This window comes from Osmerus eperlanus, chromosome 1 (assembly GCF_963692335.1).
Source record: "Osmerus eperlanus chromosome 1, fOsmEpe2.1, whole genome shotgun sequence".
Taxonomy (NCBI): Eukaryota; Metazoa; Chordata; class Actinopteri; order Osmeriformes; family Osmeridae; genus Osmerus; species Osmerus eperlanus.
The window spans coordinates 15,177,026-15,202,191 of record NC_085018.1 but is presented as its reverse complement, the minus strand read 5'-3'; the positions used below and the strand labels follow the sequence as shown (position 1 = coordinate 15,202,191).

The 25,166-nt window shown below is 45.5% G+C and overlaps 1 protein-coding gene across 7 annotated transcripts; it reads right to left on the bottom strand.

Moving 5' to 3' along the window:
* Positions 1-442: 442 nt before the first annotated feature.
* Positions 443-25,122, bottom strand: ndrg3a (ndrg family member 3a). 7 transcript variants are annotated; one of them, XM_062462700.1, is made up of 17 exons: positions 24,970-25,122; positions 14,553-14,624; positions 13,318-13,350; positions 6,415-6,520; positions 6,206-6,326; positions 6,019-6,081; positions 5,862-5,922; positions 4,801-4,887; positions 4,549-4,605; positions 4,344-4,447; positions 4,162-4,227; positions 4,014-4,065; positions 3,852-3,899; positions 3,719-3,754; positions 3,558-3,609; positions 2,199-2,321; positions 443-1,751 (listed from the first exon to the last, which is right to left on the bottom strand). In XM_062462700.1, the coding sequence occupies exons 2-17, from the start codon at positions 14,607-14,609 to the stop codon at positions 1,582-1,584; spliced, it is 1,236 nt and encodes a 411-aa protein (XP_062318684.1). In that variant the 5' UTR covers positions 14,610-14,624; positions 24,970-25,122; the 3' UTR covers positions 443-1,581. The 7 variants fall into 7 exon arrangements, with proteins under 7 accessions (XP_062318684.1, XP_062318675.1, XP_062318702.1 ...); XM_062462691.1 differs by having other exon boundaries at positions 14,553-14,626; positions 24,974-25,120; XM_062462718.1 differs by having other exon boundaries at positions 2,283-2,321; positions 14,553-14,626; positions 24,974-25,120.
* Between the last annotated feature and the right edge of the window lie 44 nt (positions 25,123-25,166).

Here is a 25,166-nt window from a genome sequence, read left to right as displayed (position 1 = left end):
CCATAATTTGTAAAAATCATGAAGACTTGTATTAGGGCCAACAGATGTGGCGGCTGATATGTATGTGCTGAGCATCTGAAAACCAAAACCAAACACAGGTTTGGGGCAATGAGATGCTCAATCCATTAATTGTGGCATGTATGAGAAAACCTTATCTAAACACCAGTATGGCAAGACGGTGCACATTTATTTTCAGGGCAAGCTAAAAATAGCTTAGCTGACTTGCGGTTGGAAAACAAGTTTCCACAGCTCTGAATTTCAAACCGAAAGAAAATAAAAGCAAGCATGACATTTTTGGCCTGGAGTGATTCATGTTTTTTTTTCTAGGTTTCTATGCAGTACTAATCTTGATTGCCCTCACTAGGTATACTGTCCACACTTCACCTTATGTTTTGACTAAACTGTTGAAATGCACTCGGTTTGGAATAAAATGAAACTCCTATTGACATTTTCAATATTCTAGCTTTATTTAGTATTACGGTAGTATAAATGAGTTGAATCAGCAGACAGTGAGAGGCACCACCCTCTGTGAAAGGGACTAAACACATTTTCACATCAGAAGACATTTGTTAATGTTGTTACTGTGAAGGTCTACTCAACAGATGACTGAATAGGCTACAAAAACAACAATTGTGTATACAGAAAAAAGAAAACAACATTAATAACAAAATAATATAGAGATCAAAACATCTTTACGATATCGTTGTTTTGTATTTCTATTGTTGTATTATTATTCTTTGCACAGATGCTTTGAAAGACATAAAAGGTCCTAGTTCAACCTGTATACAGTGCTATTTTTCATTCAGTGTATTTGCTAATGCAAAAAATACATTTGAATAACACATTGCAGATACAGTAAAATACTACAAATGCACACAGCTTGAGAGATAATACTACAATGTGAGCGGGGTGAAATGAGAATAACAGTGTAGGTACAATACAGCATTAAAACACAACCACACAATCAATAGAGGCATGTGTTCAAAGTTCCCAACATAAAAAAGATCAATTAAAAAGTGTTGCACTTATGTGTAATGACTGAAGTACAGAAGCAGAGGACCTGGGTAGTGTTGGTTTTGAGCTACAGTGCCCTTCAAACTCAAGACTTTAAAATGTAAGGGGGCAAACCTTCTACACATAAACACATTGTGAAAAAATAAATACAAGATGTGAGGCAATAATTGGTAACATAAGAAGGGAACAAGTGTATCTAGATGTGAGGCTAGATCTGCCTGCATGAAAGACATGCATTTGGATAGAAAATAATGAGAAGGACATGGGGTGGTTGATCTTACCATCAGACCCTTTACACACAAATATATGTATATGTTTATATATATATATTTGTTTCATTGCATCAAGTTGTGACTACATTTGATATAATAGTCAATATATCTTTGTATATATATATATATTTATATCCACATGTTCATCACATTATTCATTACATAACCTTCTGGCATTGAGTAGCAGTGTAAGAGAGATACAGATGGGAGACATAAGTTACGGGAGGAGGAGGAGGCGGACAGGGGCAGCATGGAGGGCTGCTTCCCGGTGGTAAGTAGGAGTGTGGGGGCAGGTTTAGCAGGAGACCTCCATGGTCTGGGGGCCAACCTGGCTGTCCAGGGCCCCAGTGGTGTTGCCCTCCAGCAGGCTGTTGAAGTTGCGGCTGCGGCTGCTGTCCATGGAGGTGATGCTGGAGGAGGAGGTGGTACGGGAGCGGGCCAGGCGGCTCAGACCAGCTGACGGCACTAGGGCACAAGACAGCAGCGTTAGCCTCTCTGTCACAGAGACGAGCGGAGGAGGGGATGCAGGGAGCACAGGAGTGCAGATGAGTCATATGATCGTTTCTTTGGGCATACTCATACATGTAAAACTAAAGCTGACTATATTCACCATGCAAAGATACTGATATGCAAAGCATGAAGAGGCTGCATCTCTCAACCAAAACAAACTAAATAGAAGAAGCATATAAATAGAATATAGAAACCAAAACAAAACAAACCAACACTAGAATCTCATGCACCACCAACAAAGTAGAGCAGTCCGACCTAGAGATGTTCATGCTTATCAGGAAAGCCACCTGAACAAAAATGAATCTGTCAAAGTATGCAAATAGGTAACATAACTTAATGTAACAAGTTAATATTTCAAATACAATTTGGAAGCATCAGCTCAATGGATTTCTTTGTGCATACATTGACATTCATCTGGTGTGGGCAGGGATGACTTGCGGCTGGTGCAGCTAGTCTTAGCCTTGAAGCTGCTCAAGGACCTAATACCTGATTCGTTGCTCAGGTGACTGAGAAGAACGTAGGGAACTGTTAGCGTTGATGAACAGAGGAAGGGAAAGAAAGGAAGAGAAAGGAAAACATTGAAAGAGAGATTTGACAATGTCGAGATTGAGTGAGGGGTCAAGAGGGCTTCAGGAGAGAGGTCCTACTATCAGATAGAATGAAGAGCAGGGCAAACCTGACTAGTGCAACTGGCCCTGTACGTAGCATACATACTGTAGCATATAGAACCACAGCTACAGAGCAAGTGTAGAGAATCCCATCTCACATGTCAGAATACCTTCTCTCTCCTTTTAGGTTCTACCAGTGCGAAGAGTAGTTTTTGCAGAGGCTTTCTATTTCCAATATTCTGCAAGAAAGGAGCCTTTCATCTTCTAGTCCTACAATGACATTTGCCCCACAGGCACTCTATGCTGACCTTTAGTTCCACCATGGATGTGCTGTACTACTGACACTACAGCACATGACACTACAGTACAGCACACCGAGGGCTGCACTCACACTGAGGTGGGATTGGACAGATCGAGAGCAAAGATACAAGCATTATATTAAGACAGAGCAAGCACACCCACACTTATCAATGTTTATCAAACATTCAATCCAGTTTTGTGCACTGTGATCAATTTGGTAAATACATATATTCCTTGTGGATGAATGAGCAGGTGATAACCCAGCAGCCTGTTTAAGTATGCACCATGGGGGGGGGGGGGGGACTGCATCTTAAACAGTTGAGAAAAAGAAAAAGCACACGGCAAAACAAGAGAATCTCTCCCACGCTGAAGTGAACAGGAAGTCAATTGCTGTTCAGCACATCCTTGATGATAGTCTGTCATGCTAGAATCACTAATTCCTCACCTACTGAGAATTGAGATTACCACACACTGAAAAGACCAGAGAGGAAAGGCATTAGGAGTAAGATGTGTCTCTCCGTGATCGGGGTGACAAAAACAGTCTTTTCACATACTTTTGGGTCCTCTCCAAACCCTTTAGCAGAATGTCTGGCTAAAGCTCATGGGAAACCGCAATGAAAGCAACATCCATTTACTTGCGTTTATCATTTCACTCACGTCAACAGGAAGTACGTTGGCCGTACAGACCTTGACAACAAACACGTCAGTTCAAGAGGACATCATTAGGCAGTTTCAAATGTAGAGGAGCCACTGTTAACTGGCTAAAGTAACCGCGAAAATGTATTTCAAAATTTAAATTACAGCATGACTGTAATACATACATACTGAATTATAGAAATAGGAATATGCTTACTGTAGCCCATCCCCTGCACAAAGTACTTGAATGCCTCTGCCAGTTTTCCAGGCTGTGAAAGAGACATGAATTATGAAAGTAGGTAGTACCTAGTTATGAATGAAGTGAATAATTGAATAAGTCATCAAACAAATGGAGTGTCCTAGGAACACAAGTCTCACCTGAACAACCTGGGGCAAGCCTCCACAGTCAGCCATCTAGCACAGAGACACTTGTCAGTTCTACTTCACAAATATATACACACACCCATTTATATATATTCATTTATTACACATTTAATACATATGGCCTCACCTTAAGCAGTGTTGTCTTAGTTGGATTTAATCTGGAATTACACTCCACCTACAGCAAGGTTGTAGAGGAGGGTCAAGGGGGTCACGTATAACGTCTTCACGTATACTTCAGAGGATTTATCTATGGCCATATCTAAACCAACCACAGTCCCATCTAACTCACCACAGCCTCCACAGCAGGGGATGTGTCTCCAACTACCAGCAAAGCAGGGCACCTGGACGGCAAACAGACGGCAAAAAGAGTTTGAAAATGGCAGTGAATGAACAAAACACCAAAACAACTGGAAATAGTACAAACAATACAAACTCACAACAGTGTGTTGACTGTGTCCTCATTAAGACCAACGACTGGCCTCTCAATCTCCAGATCCCGACGTCTGTCAGACAAACCCCCCCCAAAAAACACATGGTTTAGCAATGTGTCCAGCCATCAGAGAGCTCTAACGAAACCCCCAGAGTGGATGAAGCCCTCTGAGCGCCCATGGAAGCGTACCCATTGTAGGTAGCACAGAACAGGCCCAGGTTGTCCTGGTTGATGTCCTGGGCAATATGGAGTCGGTAGGTCTGGACGAGCTCCTGGTTATCTGTCAACTCCTCCTGAGAACACACACACACACACCATGAGGATGAAAGCTCTCTTCGGAGGTTAACTAGACTCCAACTAAGGCCAACATGCTGTGGCATTAAGGGGGACTCACAGTGCTGAAGTGGTGAGCCATCACGATGTCCACAAGATTACTGGTCCACCCAGACAGCTAAAGGGGAAATGATCAGGAGAAGGTCCAGTTACTATCTACAGTCATGACCTATACATTCCAGACCCCAATGGGCTCAAGTCAACTATTCAACACCACCTCCTGACATTTCTCCATTAATTGTGCAGTTAGTGGAGAAGTCTGGGAAGGGTAGGAAGGGCCGGTATGGTGGATGTCTTATGATAGCAAACTGACCTTGGAGGCCGCCCAATCTATCCAGCCCTCGGCACATGGGTCCACGTCGATCAGCACCAGGCCCTCTACCAGGCTGGGGTTATTCAGCTGCAGGGGACAGAAGGGGGAAGGTCAGTCTGACACCAGGTATAGTGGGAAAATCTCAAAACCCAATCTCAAAACCATAACCAGGTGCAGCACAAAATCTATCAGCCAGAAAGCAGGCGGGTGCAGATATAGAATGTCTCTAAAAAGAGTGCTGGATTTAGAAGTGCATTAGTGCATTGACAGACTATGTCTGTTTAGGGACCTCTGGTATTCCAGATATCTTTAACATAATCCTAATCCAGGGCAGCAACAGCTGGTACCATCCTACCTAGCCGTCACATTTGGTTCCCCAAGAGCACATACTCCAAATGAAAGCATGTGACAATCACAATATTTCTCATTAAATCAGAATGAGAGCAGAGCCCCTGAGGAACATCCAACACTGTGATGCCTAATCCTCCATAAATGCATCCACCTTCCCCCTCCACCGTCCTCCTCTTCCTCATTAATCTTTCAGTGTTCTCTGTCCTTCCCTTCTCCTTCTGTGGACTTGATTGTACAGCTATCCTGTCTTATACAGATATCCTGTCTTGTACAGCTATCCTGTCTTGTACAGCTATCCTGTCTTATACAGATATCCTGTCTTGTACAGCTATCCTGTCTTGTACAGATATAATGTCTTGTCCAACTATAATGTATCGCACAGCTATAATGCCTGTCTTATTTTAGCTCTGCTGCCTAGACAGAAAAACAATGATGAAGAACACGAGAGAAAGAGAGCGAGATGGGGCCGGTCACAAGGTTATTTATCATCCTATGAAGGGCACGGTTCAAATGAAAGACTCATGAATTGCTGCTTGTGTGAGGATGTGAAGCATTACTATTCAGTCTGACAGATACTGTAGAAAGGCATAGCCAGACCCAGCCTGGGGACTGTGGTATTAACAGCCCAGACAGAGACACACAGGCGGACAGAGAAACAGACAGAGAACGAGCGAGAGGAAATGAATAGTAGATCAGAGAGGGGGACTTACAGCAAACCTTGAGAGGATGTAGGCACCTGCTCCAACTCCAATCCCGATCACACTATTAACCCTGCAGGGACCAGATGTACACATCAGCCTCCACAACACAACTGTACAACCCACTGCTACTGTCGTACACATGCTAGTGACCATGTCCATCACTTACTTTAGCTGAGTCATAACTGAGGGCAGCATCTCAGCAAGTTCATCCATGGTCGGGTACTGGTACCTGGAGACACAAAGACAGACAACCTACAGTATGAGACTAAAGTCAAACAGGGTTGTTTAGAAGTGCCTATTTACAAGCAGGCAGGCAGACGTGCACACACACACACACACACACAAACACACACCCAGTAGGGAATGGGGGCGCAGCCTCCTGCTGGCCAGGGGCGTCCACATGAACAACTGCAAAATGCTGGGTGATCTCCAGCATGTCCTCATAGTTAAACAACGTGTTGAAGCACGACTTATCTGCAAAGAGGAAGAACAGAGACGAACATGTAAGACGATACTGTACGTACCAAATGGCACAAATAGCATGAATTGTTCTTTTACTCACGGTTGAGGCCAATGTCATGGTAAGTGAGGATGATTGGCCGGTTGCCCTTGGGCACACCCCTCATGGTCACATGGAGGACGCCATAGGGAGTTTCAATGTCATGCTCCTGCAGCCAATCAGAGACAGCAACAGGGAGGTTAGAGACCTGACTGAAATAGGATCGATGGTGAACAAGTAATTTGAATGAAAGGGCATTTGAAGCTTGTGTCATTTTCCATGAAGGCCTCCCAGATGTCTGGAGGATCCAGAGAGGCCTTCAGCCCTCAGAGAGGCCTTCACCCCTCCCCTCTGGGACGAGAGACATCTGGCATGGACGGGGATCCAGCTGATAGTTGAGCACCACACAGCTCATCACACACGGGGAAGAGACCATAAAATGTCGGACAAATCCGAAATCCAATTACAATCTTGCGTGTGTGCGCGCGTACGTGTGGATAATTAAGTGTGTATACAATCTTGTAAGTAAGGTCCTCCTGTTTCCTGCCTAGATGAAACACACAGCTGACGATTGTGTCGAGAGAAGATCTTTTCTTCAGAGGTCTCAAGTATGCAAGACTCTCTGAGGAATGACTGCGCAAAAATCTCAGAGTCATGGCTTCTCAAAGCTCTGCCCACAGGGGTGACCAGCATTTTAATTCAAAAATCTCAAAGGACCGTCTCTCCTCTCCGTGTTTCTCGCTGTGAACCCAAGAACCTCTTCTACGAAACACAGACTCACATCCCCTAAAATGGATGCCATCTATCCACAGCCTTGTTTTAACAGTTAAGCAGTACCTAGTAGGTCAGTGCCTATAAAGATTACTCAGCAATAAATGCAGCAATAAATGTTGAGCTCATCATTTCATGAGAAGAACATATTTTAAACAGGAGGTGATGCAAGACACAAAGGAAATGACATAGTCATCCTTTGGCTTGTATCCAAACTTTCTCATGGCTCCTCCTACTGCTACTTCTCAAGACTCGTGACAGCAGTATCTGCTTACGTCAAACAGACACACACATTCCAAAGCGCAAGGTCGCCATGACTTAGAACTGCGTATGGGACGGACGGTGTGGGAGACACAGTGTGTGTATATGTGTGTGTGTGTCCAAGGGAGTGGTAAGTCTCAGGTCTCGAGGCACTCAGGTCATCAATAACAGAGAGGCAGAGCTTCAGTGAAGGAGAAGCTCAGGTTATCTGTGCCAGGAAGGGCTGGGCACACAACACTGTACAAAGCACCATTTTTACTTCACAGCTGAGGTTGAATTAGACTGACTGATATAGGACTATTCCCTTTGGAGAAGTGAAGGTTGAACGGTCTTCTGAAGGTCACAGATTGGCTGTCTTGGCCTTCATTCTCTAGCATGAATGGTGAAAAAGCATATGACTGAAGCAAAAATACAATCATCATCCCAACAACAAGAATTAAGTCTTAGACTGTTTAAATGTCAACTAGTGACAAGGCTTACTTACACAATAAACTGTTATTATTTAAAAATAGATTATCTTACCTAGCCAAAGCTATTATATGGTTGGACAATTATTCTAGAATATTCAGGAAAGACGGTGTCAAGGACACTTAGTGGGTGAAGAAATGTTGCTTTAGAGAACACATACATCCTATGCACACACACACACACAAGTGAAAATCTGAGGCAGGAAATGAAACGAATACTTTGTCTGCAACAGGGAGACAATAGGGAGGTCCGAATGAAAGAAAGAAAAACATGAAAGGGACAGATGAATTCAGAGGAATGTGGTTCAAGATATTGGACAGGTCAGTGCCAGAACAAACAAACAGATGGGTGTGATGATGCATAACCTCAAATTGGAACAGGAGCACAGACCCTGCATCCCGCAATCCACCTCCTGCTACTCCCTATGGCCACTATTGATCTTAGTCATCCTCTCACTATTTTTCCCTTCATCTCTGCCTCAACACACACACAGACACGCGCGCACACACACACACACACACACACACACACACACACACACACACACACACACACACACACACAACTCAGCCTTTGAGGCAAACAGACCTGGGGCGGGGCTCCTTGCATTGAGAGGGAGGGGGAGGGGGGGTACTGCAATGGCTGCAATCCTTTAACCCTTTACCACAGTCTAACTATGGTGCCTTTTGGAGTAGAATACTGAGTAGAATACTGTGGATTTGATACAGTCGGTAGAGGTCGGACATTTACTAAAGCATAAATAGAGCCCAGCACAGCAGAGAAACCTTAGAAAGCTGAAACACTGTTACAGAGTGAATAAAATGAGGGGGGGAAGGAGAGGCGGATAGTGGAAACAGAGAGGAGAGGATGCAATGGGGAGGGGAAAAGACGACAGATGGGTTTAGGTAGACTTGGACATAAGGAAAAGCCAAGTAGACAATCAGAGCAGTATGTCATCATACCTCACCGCAACCTTTCATCCCTGTCCTGTCCATCCCCTTATCCTGCTCCCTCTCTCCTCCCCCACCCTCAGTGACGGCATCCATCACCTCGCACACACATCCAAACTGACAAACGTACACACACACGCACACACAACACACACATAATGTGATATGGTGAGTGTATTCTGAGTATTCCAGCGGTCACAAGGCAAAACAATAGGAGGGTTCTCGTTGGGTGTGATGCACATTGCTCAGGTGGTACGTTGTTGCTATGTGGTTGAAAGATGACTTGCCCCTGAGTGTTGCAGTTCATACTGATCCAATCTCAGGGACTGGGAGGAGGGGAACAAGGCCAGCCAAATGATTACTGATACAAACGGAAATAGCGACAATCACTCTGGCAAACACAAACGCTAATCACAAGCCCAGGCAGACAAACAGCATACATGTACAAGTCATTCGGATTCTCCCTTATTCACAGCCCTTTACACATATGCATTTTTCATGACATCCCGTTAAAATGCACCACTGCACCATTCTGCATGGACCGCACACATGAATGCATGGGGCGGCAGATGAAAACAAGAAATCCTGCAGACAAACGCTCGCCCACACTAACGCCTGTGCACAGAAATGGCTCTGTCTGTCTGTATGAGAGCCGCTGCCCAGGGAGTCCTACAGCCACACACACACACACACAGATTTTCTACAAGCAGCACTAAGAAACATTACCCATCACAGAGGGAGCAAGGTGTGTCAGTCAGATCCACTCACCACTCCATTCCCAGAGCATGCAATCTGGTCCAGATCCAGAATGGCTGACATGTTTCCCACGCAGGAGAGTAGAGTGAGTGCCACTGGGAGCTGTCAAGATCTCCACAAGGACGGGTAGGGAGAAAGGGAGGGTAGTAGCGCAAGGGAGAGACACACAGAGAGAGAGAGACACACAGAGAGAGAGAGACACAGAGAGAGACAGAGAGAGAGAGAGAGAGAGAGGGGGAGTAGACACACACAGAGGGACTAGCTAAAGAGCAAGGATAGAGCACCCAGAGGTAGAGGAAATGAGAGAGACGGACAGAACTCCAAATGAAGAAGAGGGGTGGATACTTTAGAATGAGAGTGGGGGAGATGGATAAGATACAAATACAGGGAGAGTCCGAGAGAGAGAGAGAGAAAAGGAGATAGACAGAGTGTGAGAGGGGTGGGAGGCAGAAAGGGGGAGAGTGAGACTGCAGTTTGCGCTTGGTAAGCACAGTGCGTTAGTGTTTTCAGGGGCTACGTTCCGCTCCTTCTAATTGGATTGCAGAGGGTCAGGTGGGCAGAGGAAGGCGGGTTTAGAGGAGAGGGGTGGGGGAGGGATGGAGGGACAGAGGGATGGAGGCCTGGAAGCAGCCAGCAGCCAGCAGCCAGCAGCCCAGGAGACAGGCAGGGCTGCAACGTCACACACAGACAGAGGAAGTGGTGCTGGAGCACAGAATACGGAAGGGAAGCTGACTTTGACTATTGACCCCTGTCTGCATTCAGCATCCCCCATACAGACAACACCAATCACAAAAGAAGTAGCAGGAACTGACATTACATGCCAACGCTAAAGGATCAGCCTACTGGTTTAAGAGGTGAATATATCATCAAGCTGATGTTTGAAAAGGAAAGCAGACACGCTTTCCTGTCTTTGACAGCGACGACAGGTTCATCATCTTAATGATAGACGTTATTTTATTACAAACAAGGCAATGCACATATTTACAGTAGGTGGCAGATATGGCAGGAATCAACATCCCCTGCTCCTCATTGTTTAACAGCAGCTGAATGTAATGTAGGTATATAAGAGCTATTCAAATAACATGAATCAGCTGACCCTCGTCAACCCTGCGTTTCTTCATCCTACACAACCCCCACCGCCAGAGACAAGAGAGAGAACATGCTCTCTACAATACAACATGAAGAAACAATAAAGTACACATGCATGTTAGTTATGGGGAATTAACCGGAAATGTGTGTAGCATGTTTATCCGTCTCTAAGCCTGTCTCCCTCTCACTCTCTCTATCTCACCTGATCCTGATAGCCTATTTTTCACATAACCTGCAGTCACAGTTAGTCCTCTCAAAGTAGCTTGCCCAAACGGCAAGATAGGTGGAGGCGGAGGAGAACTGCTTTACGACTCAGAATCAGTGTTGAGTTTGACGTATAGGATTTGCCAGTGCCATTACTACCAGGGGCCCATAGGGGGTGCCCCATACACATGGTTCATTCTGAGGTGTGGTGTACACACTGACAGATGCGGTACATACATTTTTTAAATCCTATACATAGTTATACACCTTATGACAAATAGGCTACTTTAACAACAAGGGCTGACAGCCAGCTGGTTTCAACCTCCAGTGTGCCACCCCCCAAAGTACAGTCATGATGGTAAGTGACGGTTTGAATATCCAGAACACATGCAAGCTGGCACTTCTACCTATGAGTCACGAGTCACCCTATGAGTCAGGGGAAACGGAAGGAGATGGATCATGTTGTCCTCAAACCCGTACACCCGTAGATCAGAACAGTAGACAATGTATGTACGCCTAAACACACCACCCAAAGGCAAGCTGATTGGTTCTGAACAAATGATCAGGTAAACAGCGCCCTCTCCTGGACCAGATGAAACAGTGGAGGACGACGATGACTTGCAGTACTATACTGTGTAGAGGAGGCAGCCATTGTTCCATGAGGAGAATAGAGAGGGGATTCTTACTACACCTAGTTTAAGTTAAGTTGGTGGTCAAACATCCCTATTTTAAGTTTCCACGTAAAGTATATGCAGAACAATCAACCTTTAAACAAAATGTTTCACCACTGAACGAACTGGACAATACATTGTGATGAAATGAGATTTACCACAGATTGCAATTTTAAAGATGGGAGCTTCCACATTCATAGCAGAGAGGCAGCTGTTGTGCTGACCCTGCCTTGCTGGAAGATTTCAGTGGAGTTGGTGCTAATGTATCCTCTGGTAGGGAGGGAGTATCTATGTGGCATCAAGGCTGAGGCACCACCCCCAGACCCTGTCTCCTCCTGGCCAATCACACACAGCAGCATGGTTATGACATCATCACAGCAGTACTGGAATTACTGGTGCAATGGTAGAATTACTGGCTTTACACTGCAAAAAGACACATTTAGGAAACAGACCTATTCCAGAGAGTGGGTTTGTATGAGTGTATGTATGTTTGGTCAATTTCTTTGACTCCACAAACCTCTAAACAAGTGTAGGCTCTGTGTGAGGGTGTGTGAGGGTGTGTAATGGGGGATGGGTGCTAGACAGGACCACATGGAGGAGAGCATGAACCAGCCCTACTCTACTGAGCGTGCTTACTCTCCTACCTGCAGGAGCTATTTTTAGCCCATGATGTGATGCAGGGAGCATGAAGACTGCAGGAGCCTGGGAGAGCCACAGACCCTAACCCTTCACTGGGAGAGCCACAGACATTAACCCTTCACTGGGAGAGCCACAGACCCTAACCCTTCACTGGGAGAGCCACAGACAATAACCCTTCACTGGGAGAGCCACAGACATTAACCCTTCACTGGGAGAGCCACAGACAATAACCCTTCACTGGGAGAGCCACAGACAATAACCCTTCACTGGGAGAGCCACAGACATTAACCCTTCACTGGGAGAGCCACAGACATTAACCCTTCACTGGGAGAGCCACAGACAATAACCCTTCACTGGGAGAGCCACAGACAATAACCCTTCACTGGGAGAGCCACAGACATTAACCCTTCACTGGGAGAGCCACAGACCCTAACCCTTCACTGGGAGAGCCACAGACAATAACCCTTCACTGGGAGAGCCACAGACATTAACCCTTCACTGGGAGAGCCACAGACCCTAACCCTTCACTGGGAGAGCCACAGACAATAACCCTTCACTGGGAGAGCCACAGACATTAACCCTTCACTGGGAGAGCCACAGACATTAACCCTTCACTGGGAGAGCCACAGACATTAACCCTTCACTGGGAGAGCCACAGACCCTAACCCTTCACTGGGAGAGCCACAGACCCTAACCCTTCACTGGGAGAGCCACAGACCCTAACCCTTCACTGGGAGAAGACTTCTGACTCTGGCCCCATTAGTACAATCAAGCTCAAGCAGAGATCAGGGGAGTAATTGTAGGATTACCATCTTTGGCAAGATGTTCAAACATTTGCTATGATTGGCAATAATACTATTGTTCTCAATAATACACGCTCACATACACACAGACAAAGAAACAAGGGCAATCTCACCATTATTTGACAAGTCTTGAGGGGTTTACTTGACAGTATAACTGGTAGATGCATCCTCGTGTTCTTTACACTTGACATGGGCACAAACTGGGTCAAAAGTGAACACCTCATGAGGGAGAAACTCCTTTCAAATCTAGGGCACGGTCTGAGCAGCAATGTTCATACCTCCCACCCTCCCCTGCGTCATTCCATTTCCAGGAACAGAAAAAACAACAACAGTGTTTCAACTGAGGACACTCACCTGGCAGTCAAAGTCCTGGAAGTTGCGTGAGTTCTGAAAATGAGAAAGGAGCAAACAGAGTTGTTGTGAAGCGTTCCATGTAAGATACAGATACAAAATGTCTGAATGGTATATCAGAGACCTGAGAAGTGCTGTTCAGCTGAACAGTCATTCCAACTGAGAGGCCTACACCTATCTCTAACTCTCCTCCTATGTCCTCCCTGTCCCTGGGTCTCTCCTCTGCTCTGTCCTGCTGGCAGCTGTGTCATGTCTCTTAATGAGGTGGCCACTAGGTGGAGTGAGAGGTCAGCCAGAGACTCATTCAGGCTGATGAGATCATGTTATTTTCCCCCTGGCCTCATGACACTTAGTCTAAAAGCCTCTGCTTTAGTCAACACGCTTCCTCTAACCCAAAACTTTGCCTAACTGTCTGAGATATTCGCCTGGGGTCACCTGGAGCATTTACCTGGAGCACCCGACTGAGCTAACAGGGTCATGTTCTACAGACAGGCCGACTTCATGCTCACTAACCCACCCAAAGAAAGACTGTGTCATGGTTTCGTCTTGCTGGCTCCTTGCTGCAGTGGAGATGGTCCTTGAGGAATGGTGGGAAGACAGCTTTGATCTGCCAGTTTTTTTTTGGTTGCTGCTCTTCCCTTGGAATCTTTAAAGCTTCCAGAAAAGAGATGAGTTTCTGCCAGCTTTCCCTTTGATCTCTCCCGCCTTCCCTCTTGCTTTCAAACTCCCATCCTTCCTCTCTCCTCCCCTCTCTCTCCTTCTTCTCCTATTGACTCCAACCCCCCTCTCTTTTTTTCCTCCTCTACTGTGAACCAGATGATATAAATAATGCACTTTGATGAACAGAGCACTCTGTATGTACACACACTGTTCTGTGCACAGCTGTTGGGATACGTATGGACCTCCTTAGCAAGTAGCCCCCCCTCATCAGCTAGTCTCCCCCTCATCAGCTAGTCTCCCCCTCATCAGCTAGTCTCCCCCTCATCAGCTAGTCTCCCCCTCATCAGCTAGTCCCCCCCTCATCAGCTAGTCCCCCCCTCATCAGCTAGTCTCCCCCTCATCAGCTAGTCCCCCCCTCATCAGCTAGTCCCACTCATCAGCTAGTCCCCCCCTCATCAGCTAGTCCCCCCCTCATCAGCTAGTCTCCCCCTCATCAGCTAGTCTCCCCCTCATCAGCTAGTCCCCCCCTCATCAGCTAGTCCCCCCCTCATCAGCTAGTCCCCCCCTCATCAGCTCACCTTACTGGTCAGCAGGGGCTTGATCTCAGTCAGCTGGACGTCCTGTAGCTCTTCCATCTTTCTGTCTAGTCACTCTAAAAAGAAAGGACAGGACAGTACAGATAAGCACCAAATGACACATACTCCCACAGACTGGGCTTGACAGTGTTGTATCGTTGTGTGAGTCGGGGCTGTGTTACAGCATCAAGTGCACTCGTAAATGTGTTTGTTCATATCAACACAAGCACGCACAGAACATGGCAGATTACTGAGAGACCACAGGGTCCCACAGGGTCGATAGAGTGTTCAGATTCATGTCAGCAGCATGTGTCAGTTATCCTGGGAGCGGTTAGCAACAGCACATCATACTGATTGATCTATTAGTATGGGATGAAGCAAGCGTCTGCTTGTGGTGCCATGGCCCTGCCCCCCCCCCCCCCCCGCCCCCAGGGACTCCCCTGCTCTCCCACACCCAGCTGTGGAACACACATGTGATGAAGCTGCAGGAGAAAGGTGGGGGTTGAAGGGCGTTCGGCCTATCACCTCCATGGGAGAGGTCACACCTCTCACCCATACTTATGAGCAGGAGAAACACAAAGAAAAACACGACAAGGTAGAAAAGAACACTACACCATGCCTCATTTATTTTCCCCCTTAGGCCTCTAGTTATCCCAGCAAATGATTTCAGAGAGACAACGTCTGTGTTTATTCCCCCTACCCCCACCTCCCCCTCTCATGGCTTCCACCTCAGCCCTCATTCAAGGTGAGAACTGGGGGCAGTGTTGGGTTACCTGGTGCACCAAGAGACAAGCTCTGGTTACACTGAAAAGCATATGGATCCTAAACTGAGACAGACGTTCTCTGATTACTGAAGGTCGGAGCAAACAACAAGTTGGCAAGTCAATCGGCTATTATACTAACTACAGTGCCACTGACTGTGAGAGATACATGCTAATAATTAACCCAAATCAACCTGAAGTACCATTGGACAGAACGGAGGCCAATAGCAGTCTGATCTGGGGCTGATGCATTCACTTCCTGTGTCAGAGTCCGCCCCTCTAATGACCTTGGGCTTCAGTATCAGATCACCTTCAGGGTTGCTTAGTGAAGTGTCTGTAACTCAACCAACCAGAGAACTATGCTCGGTGACATCATCCCAGTTTGAGTCAGCAGGAAGACCTTTAGGCACTCTTCATTAACTGCTTCCTGGAAAAGACTAGAAGTTCCACTCAAAATCCATAGGAGTGACTTAGACTTAGAAAACTGTAATGTCCTCCGAGAGGCAATTTGTTTTATAGCACAGAATAGACACACATTAAAAACCCATCAATGTAACAAAACAACACAACAAAAACAATGATCTCAAGATCATCTATTGTAGCCATCATAATATAATCACAGCCCAGGCAGACATTTAAGGTACCTGTCAATAACTGTGTGCCAACAATTCAGAACAGATGGCATTTGAGTGACAACAATACCAGTACAAGAAAAATAAATTGAAAAAAAAAAACATCAAAAGTAGGAAGTAATTACCCGGAACTGAGAGAAAATATGGAGTGGAATCCTGCTGACAAATCCGGCTCAGAAGAACTAAATAATATTTAGACAAGCTGTGAGGAGAAAAGAAAAACAAATATTCTGCATGCTTGAGCAGATTAAGCGTATTGGCTGGATCAATCCAACACTTCCTCAGGCTGTCACAGAAATTGGGACGGAGGCAAAGGCCAACTGTAATCGTAGCCTGCTAATCGGCTAATAGAGTGCCCACGGAGTGGGGTCAGGCTAGACTTACCCAAATTATAGACTGACAGGTTAATTGCAGACCTCCCCCCTACAGGGGTTACCTGGGAAACAACCCCCTGGTTGCGCCTTCAATGTCAGAGAGAGAAAGACCCCCCCAGAGGCTTGTTTCTCTATGTGGCCCCTTGCTGTGGGTCCAGCCACCTGTAATAACAGCAGCTTCCCACTAGACTGGCCTGTCTCTTATCAGCACTATACAATCCTATTCTACTGTACAGTGTGTGCAGCTGTTGCCATAGAGACAAATCTGGGGATGTTTATTCTGAGCTAGGAGCCCCTTGGGACAGACAAGAAACATAAAGACAAGGGGAAATCGAGGCTGGGATAAAAGTAGATTCTGGCCGTTCTAGAGGGAGATATAGATCGAGAAAGGTTATCGAAAGCATCTGTTTTTAGCAGTGATTACACCAGTATGTGGTGAAAAACTGTGTGCTACATCTACGGAGGTGTGATTCAGTGGGTAAAGCTTAAGCGTTGAGAGGCAGGCAGGAGTCGAACACAGCCGAGTCTGACTGCAGCAATATGAACGTTGTTACTAATGACATCTCCTGGCAGATATGACTGAATATGAATAATTAAGAAACACTCATTTAGGCAGACATGAATTGATGGCTTACTAGAGCTAAAAGCACATTACAAACACAAATATGATACACGTTCACGCACATTGCCTCTTAGCTGTTGTCTGGGTCAATTTCTCCCTCAGCATGGTGTGCCCAGGGCCGCCCTTTCTCAATGTTGAACATAACTACCACACTGGGCTCAATGTTGAACACACTACCACACTGGGCTCAGAGGAAAACATGTCTGGAAGTCAAGTCTGAGGAAAACCACAGGAGCTCTCTGACGCAGCAAGGGAAAGGTCAGTCCTTCCCACTCGTGGCTTATCTCTTCGTTCGAGACCAAGACACGAGACAGATGAAACCAGGAGGATTAAACTTTGAAGTGAAAATCCTGATCCTGATTCTGAATTGCACTGCCTTGCTGGGTTGATATTAGTATTACACTGGTCTTTAAAAAAGAAGACCCCACTCCCTGTGACCCGCATCCAGCCAGGGCTGGGCTGGCTATAGAGATGGTACAGTTGTTATGTTAAGCTTAGTGCTGACACACACACATACAGCGAACCACAAGGAGTCTTGTAGCCACCTTGTCAGCAGCTAGTGTTAGATGATTGATGAAGAAGCCCCACCTTTCCTGCCTCAGCCCCCATCGACCCATTGTGCCTCCATCCATCCATCCATCTCACGTTGGAGGGCAGAGCACCTCCGCCTGGGAGAGGCTCCATGATGGATCACAGCTTACTGGCCACCATGCTGGCCATTAAACTGCCTAAAACTCAGATATGAGTCTCACTGGTAACCCTGGATTAACCTAACTAAGCATCCATTTGGTGATCCTGTCCTAAAAGACGGACGGATTTTATGAGTGAATCCTTGGCAGCTATTTGACAGATAGTCCCACATAAATAACTGTGTTATGTTTCTGTCTGTTTTTAGTTTGGTCAACAATACTTTTAACAAGTACAGTCCCAATTACTGAACAGAGGGACGTCTGTGTCTGAGTTTTGGGGGGGTTCGCAGTCAGTCAAGCATCAAAAACAAAACAGAAATGGGACAAGCCAAATTCCAGAGATGCTACCTCCATGCCAACCATTCAGCAGAGCTCCCCTGCCCTGCCCGCTCCTCTCCAAGTGCCTGCCGTTGTCGTGGTTACCATGAAAAGAAAAGGATATCCCTTGTTTCAGGACGGTAACTGATGCCACCTTACCCCTAGCCTTTCTTGTAACCAGGAACATCTCACTTGAAACTCATTCCCTCCAAACGCACATTTATAGAGCTTAGTCTGACTATAATCCACTCCAGAGTATAATTATGTGTTAAGGGACTATGACAGGGCTCAGTTCCAGATTATTCCGAACACTCTAACCAGGGCCGTTTGGTAAGAGAATTAGAGGAGAAAAATCTCTTCATTTTTTCATTTCCTTTCTGTCAAGGCATTAGTGTGACTGGAGGAAGTGTAAGCCGTATGTTCTGGTCCAAACCACTGCTCTATTTGATCTAATGAGACAATGGGCTGAAAATAGAACATTTGGACCAGGACTGGATCCAGTCTGGAAGTCTTTCTCTGTCTCAGTACTAGAAGAGCCACCACAACACTAGTACCATCCTCTGACCAGAGCCATCCTCTGACCAGAGCCATCCTCTGACCAGAGCCATGCTCTGACCAGAGCCATGCTCTGACTCTGGGATGTTGAGAGTCCCTGGTGATGCTCCTGCTTTCTTAATTACAGCTCACTCCTTGAACAGGATGTTTTCCTGAGGCCCCAGTCTCTACGCACCCTGACAAATTCCTTTATAAAAGGCTGTTTTGGATTGCATGGGTCCTCAGCACATGCAATCAAAGGCCGAGATAGAAGAACTTAAATTAATTCAATTGTCAAGTGAAGGGTGTAAAAATGTAATATCACTGAGAGCACTATCTGTCAGTAATTTAGAAATAACTCAGTGTTTAGTCCCTCTTCTAAGAATTTACTTCTAGGAAACTACTAGGAAAATTCCTAGTACGGCTGTAAGAATTATTTTCAACTAACAAAGGTTGGTAATACTAAAGCGCATCATTAACAAAGTGAAAATACCAAAGAAAACATGCAGACTCCACTGCATGAATATTTCCAAATACAGACCATTGAATACTGTGTTATGGAGGGTTCCTGTGCGAGTGCTACTATGTACAGAAGGGGTGGAGGGACATGACCTTGTGGCGTGTTTCTCTTACCCAATTTCATTTGTCTCTCTCTCTCTTTCTCTCTCTCTCATGAGCATCTGTCACATGTTTTGTGTGTGGGGGAGTTTGGGGATTACGCTATATTTGGTTTTGGTTTACACTGCCAGTGTTTTTGCGTGCATGTCTGTTTGTGTATTTGTGTGCATCTGTGTGTGTGTGTGTGTGTGTCGGTATTAGAGTAGAGGCTTGGTTCATTAGCAGAGTTTTTCACTGGCACACAGCAGACACTGCACTAACCTTTCTGCCAAGAGGGAGCCCCACCCCCTCTCCTCTCCCCAGACTGGGGGCAACCCAGTGACAGAAACAAAGTCACAGACACATGCAAAATAAGGCTTAGGACAGTTTCACAAATAAAGGGTCCACAGACGTGCATTGCACAAACGTGCCCACATGAACACATTCACATACCGCAAAGGCCCTTATTACTATCCTCAGATGGCTTTTAAAGAATTGCTGTATCCGCTAATGGTCTTATGAGATAAAAAAAAGCATCTTCCCATATTGATTTAGGACCGCATATCTGTTGGCATCATCAGTAATATAAAAGCCTGTCTCCAAGACATAAGCCACTTGGCTTTACAGAGTGTCTTATAGCCCAAATTATTATTTGTCAGAGTTTCAGGGGATAGCTAGAAGCTGGATTTACAACACTAATACGGGGCAGACCAGTGGACTATTTTTCTCTCAAGTAGTGTAATGTGTCCATCCAACTACAAACTCTATTAATATTAAATCAACCGAGGTTAAAGTACTAATCATACATTGTTTATTAACCGTCAGGTAGGTCCGCGGGGGGTAGAACATATGTGAGGCCGTTTCTCCCATGTTCATCCCACAATAACCTACATGCTCAGCCTTTCCAGCTCAGCAAGCTCTATTTTGGTCTTCATTTATAAGTCATGGAGCGGACCAAGCACTAAGCTGCGTATCAATTTGAAGAGTCTTTCGGGTGATGTGATTTGATTCTTAGAAGCGCCTATCTGCCTCTATCTATCACCATGACATTCATGAAGACAGTATGAGCGGATTTCCTCAAAACTGTTGGTCTGCATCATGTCGCTGTCCCGAATCAAAGGCTGAAATAAAAGATCTCTCATATCAGCCTCATAAAGCCACAGAGACATGGAGGAAAATATACCACTACTAAGCGAATGTCAACAAATGGACAACACCCAATAAATGTGCTGCAATCTATAACCTGGGCTGGAGAGAGGTGTGGGCCCGGCTCGTCTCCTCCTGCTACAACTGCTATAAATAAGGGGGAATGGGCAGCCTGTCAGCCCTGCTCTCAGTGCTGCTAATAGAGTACCAGCCTGTGCGCTCCCTCGCTATGCTAGCTGCTTCAGACTGGCGGTCTGTAGGGGATTCCTAACCTGGCTCACTCATGCAGGTAAGAGCAGAGCGGGGGAGCACAATGCTGGGGGAGACAAGGAGAGAGACAGAAAGGAACAAGTTCACGTCAAGGAGCAGCAGGTTGGAGGGTGGGTCTGCTTCGGATGAGAGCCTTACAGGAGTCAGAGAAGTGCTGGGCCAGCAGGACACGAGGCCTGTAATGGATGAGAGGAACACAAGGCCACGAGTGCTGGAGAGAAAACAGGGTGCTGACAAGGGGCAGCTATCTCACCTCCAGATAGATAACAACACATTTCACATCTCTCTTTGCTCTCTCAGATATTCCATAGATAGAGACATGCCAGGTTCTTCAATTAAATACCCTCCCACTTAAATAAAAAAAGAACTGACCGAAGTGAGTGAGTAGTCCAGGAATGTGTCGCAAATAGTAGTCCTCCAGGGAAACCTGGAGTAAAATAACCATACTTCCGTATGTACAGAGGTTAGTTCTGTGAGCTGCCTGTTGCACACACAGAGCCGAGCTTCTTTGGATAGAGCCATCACACTGCTAGATTGGCTGTCACACTGACTGATCGCTGACAAGTCAATCTCCGGGAGTGAGGAGGATCCTCCAAGCCAGCACAGCACAGCACAGGCACCTTCTGTTCTGGTCTCCAAGGAGGTTGGCTGTGTCCTTGGCAACCACAGGGAGCCATCACACCCCAAACCCCACCCCCTCCACGGAGCGCAAACGCTGACGCCATGACGACCAAATGACCTTTTACCATCATTTACATAAGGCCTCTCACTCTCATCATCTGAGCCCAGCCGAGGAGCAGAGAGGGTGCTTTTACAAGCAGCCGAAGCAGGCAGGGCAGAATGAGGGAAATCCTGAGATGGTCACAGACAGGGTCATGTACGATACAAATGTACAGAGATAGGAGCAGCTGCTTAGTCTGGTCACAAGCTTCCCCCTTACTTACAGAGATACACACACATTTAGGGTCACAACTCGCCACTCAGTAACACACACACATACACCTGAATCCCACCCAATCTTCCTGAGTTTCCTTTACTCAGTGTGACAGTTTGGAGTCTGATGCTGGCTCGCCAAGCTACTCGTCACTAGGAAGGGCCGAGCGACTGTATGTCACCTTATTGCGTACAGATCCCAAAAAATCTTACCGTTGTTAAACTTTCATTGTTAAATGTTTCTGAGTACTGGTAAATGGGGTTTGGTCAATGATTAATCAAGCCTGGAGACAAAAGATTATTTGGATAGTTGACACAACTATCATAGACATAATTACATTGAACCAACCATTTTGAAGTTGCGTACCTATAGTCATTGATTTATCATGCCACATTTTAAATATTTTTTTGTAAAATTTGTCAAAGTAATGATACATATGTAGACAGATGGTGCTTCCAACTTCTCACCTCGTGCACAAGAATTTGAGAAAATATACCTGGCGTTAAACTTTATACGTTAATTAGATGGCTAAACTTGGTTCCAGAACTGTCTTCGATCTTTTTGGATTCACTGTTGATGTATCTGACGTTGACTTAAGACAGACAACAGTGACTTCCCTTCATCTCCAGATGTATTGTTTGTTTGTTTTTTACCGGGGGGAGGAGCCTCAGCCCCCTGGGGGGAGGAGCCTCAGCCCCCTGGGGGGAGGAGCCTCAGCCCCCTGGTGCAGTGGGCTCTCCATTTGCACAACTGCAATTAAAACTGGCAAGGACTTTCATTTTCCTTGGTGTCTCTAAGCCCATTAAAACAAGTCATGGATACCATTTTTACAGTGCGTGAGAACCTCTACCCTTGGACTGTGGTGCCTAAGGAGCGAGGGAGGCTGTTGGGAACACATGCTGTATGCTGTGCATGTACTGTAGGTATTGTGTGTGTGGATATGTGAAAGCCTGTGCATGAATGTATGTATTAATTGTATGTATCACGTATGCACTTTGTTATTTGTATGTTAACAGCAGGTAACATAAGTGTCCAAGACAAATTTCCTTTGGGACAACTCAGTTTAACTTATCTTGTAGCCAGACCATGGGTATGGATCTGTGGTGGCTGGATCAAAACAGCAAAGACAAAACATATCCTGCACAACTCTCCCTGACAACAAGGTGAAGGGGACAAGGAACCTGCCTGGGCTGAACATGTGAGTGAAATTATTGATTAATTGGGATGAACATTAGTCACTATTAACATGACAACCAATGCATTGTTTATTCTCTGTATCAAAGAGGAGCTGCAGTGGTGAATGTTTATTGTCGATCTATGCACATGTGCACGTGTAGTAGTGTGTGCGCGCGTGTGTGTATATGCGTGTGTCAGTAGTGAAGGACTGCCGAGGGCATCTAAAGGCCCCTCCACCTTGGAATGTGTCCATCCCTGGGGATCAACAAGCTTGCTACCTGTGCTCTCTCTTTCTCTCTCTCTCTATCTCTCTCTCTCTCTCTCTCCATCTCACCACCTGCTGCTGTCATGCCGACACTGATAAAGAAATGAAACGGAATAGCTCTCTCCCAGATGTGTTATCACGCTGCCTGCGGTGAATGACAAGCAATCGTCTAACACAACAATTACAGGACTGTCCACACTGAAGTGACACAAGGCTCAAGAGATGAGCAGAGACACACTAACTAAATAAGGAGTGCAATATCAAGGTTATTACAACAGTATTAAAAGGTTAGAGAGGTCTCAGCCTGGCTTGTGATCCATATATAGACTTAGGAAGTTGGTGCTTGGACAACAGCTCTCCGTTTGACAAGTTCACTTAACAGATCCTGTACACAGTCTGTACTGTAACCTTATAGGTCTTGAATTGCACAACTCTAAACAGCTCAATTTCAACAGCACAGCACAACGTGAGGACAAACAGAAGAATATGTGGCACACTACCACAACAGAAGGACCTAGAACCAAGATGTTATACTGCTTAAGGCCCCTGGAATTAATAATCAATATGTGACCAGGAGTGGTTAAAGTAGCATCTTGGACCAGTGGATTAACTTTTGTACAAAACATTCACACATGTTGTAGAATGCTCCTATCTCCGTGCAATGAATCCCAGCTCTAGGTTTTGCCTTGTAGGCAGCAATGACAGACAGTGATGCTGAGGTGATACAGTGAACAGACGGCTAACTAGAAGGCTGACTGGCAGCTTCAGCAGAGCTTAATTAAACCCTGCATCTCCCCTGTGTGTTGTATTCCCTGGCAAGAGATTTTGTGTGCTAATAGGCTACTGTGAATGTGTTATAAGACTTACTTAAATTGGTTTATCTAATCATTTTTTTAGGTCTAAATTCAGGTGCCTTAAAATCAAGGACATGGTGGAGTTTCCCACAAATGCACCCTTTCGTTGGAATGGACAAGCCAACAAACTTGTAGACACATGTTTGAGACCTACAGTATTAGACCTTTTCAAACTAGATTTGTTACAAGGGGTTTGTTCTTTTATTTAGCTATAAACCCATAACAGGCAAAGTCTTATCTGCTGGATATTTGTAAAATATAGGTCCAAACTAAATAGAAGCTTTGTTGAGAATGACAACAACTGGAAGCAATGGCACGGTTTGTTGTGTAAACTTTAACCGCCATTGCTTATTTTGAGGTCATTCTTGGGATCATATAACCTGAAAATCCTGCCTACACCTCAGGACACATGACCTTCGAATAACCAGGTGACAATTGACAATGTCATCTAATATAACCTAATCCCTTCAAGCCACTAGTTGCCAGCATCAGCATGGCACCGTGGGACTGGCAAATCGTGCCTGCTAAATCCTGATAGATAATTTTGTGTCACAAATCATTACTGTATCAAAAGATAATTCCCACGTAGTCTAACAGTATGCATTTGGTCTTAAGTTCTAGCGATACTGCACTTAGTTGGATTGTATGGATGTGGTTTCTTAAACTGTATCAAGCAGGCATGTGTAGATGCCTAATAATAAGCAGTTTTCAAAATCTTCTACAGGTTTGAAATGAACAGGCTACTCTTGACACAAGCTTCGCTCGATCTCGACCGAAATACTCCGTCCGCAGGAGGCCTGGGGTCACTCATATCGTTGAGTACCCTACAGTAGCCTAGGCGTACGCTAGCAAACATTGTTACTTTACTTTATAATCATTAGATCATGTATTCAAAAATAACGCAAAATTGTCACAACGGGTAACTGTGGATAATAAACCGTACTGTTTTAACTGAGTCCGTCGATCCAGTTACAAAGTGTTCAATGCAGTTCCTGCCTGCGCCACTTAAAATATACTTTATATTCAAACATCGACTGCTTATTTTAACTGATTCGAATGGTCGAAGCCTGCAATTCTGGCCTCTCTGTTTCTACGTGCCTGTAAAATGCCTGTAGAAAAAGGGTCCATAAATAAAACAGAGAACTGGAACACAAGATGAATTGGTATTGCGAACTGCGACTCTCCCACCATTGAGCACATCTGTAATAGATACATTGTAATATTTCACTGTACAATGGATGTTCACACTTACCACTCGGAAAAAAACAGTACCCAGTCAATTCCCCCAAAAATATTGGAATATAGAATACGCTAACTAGGTGGAATGATAATGGAGTATCGCACGTTCTCAGCGCGTTTCCTCATCCAACGAATGTCACTCTTCTGGGCGGAACTAGCCTACACATTGCGTCCTAGACATTACGGAGGACAAGCCACGCAGCCAA

Excerpts from the sequence above, each read along its gene's own strand:
- ndrg3a (XM_062462700.1), bottom strand. The coding sequence starts at position 14,609 with ATGGAAGAGCTACAGGACGTCCAGCTGACTGAGATCAAGCCCCTGCTG. Across the intron at positions 5,923-6,018 it reads TCAGTTATGACTCAGCTAAA|GGTTAATAGTGTGATCGGGA; the intron begins GTAAGTGATGGA and ends TGGTCCCTGCAG. Across the intron at positions 3,610-3,718 it reads GCTTGCCCCAGGTTGTTCAG|CCTGGAAAACTGGCAGAGGC; the intron begins GTGAGACTTGTG and ends TCTCTTTCACAG.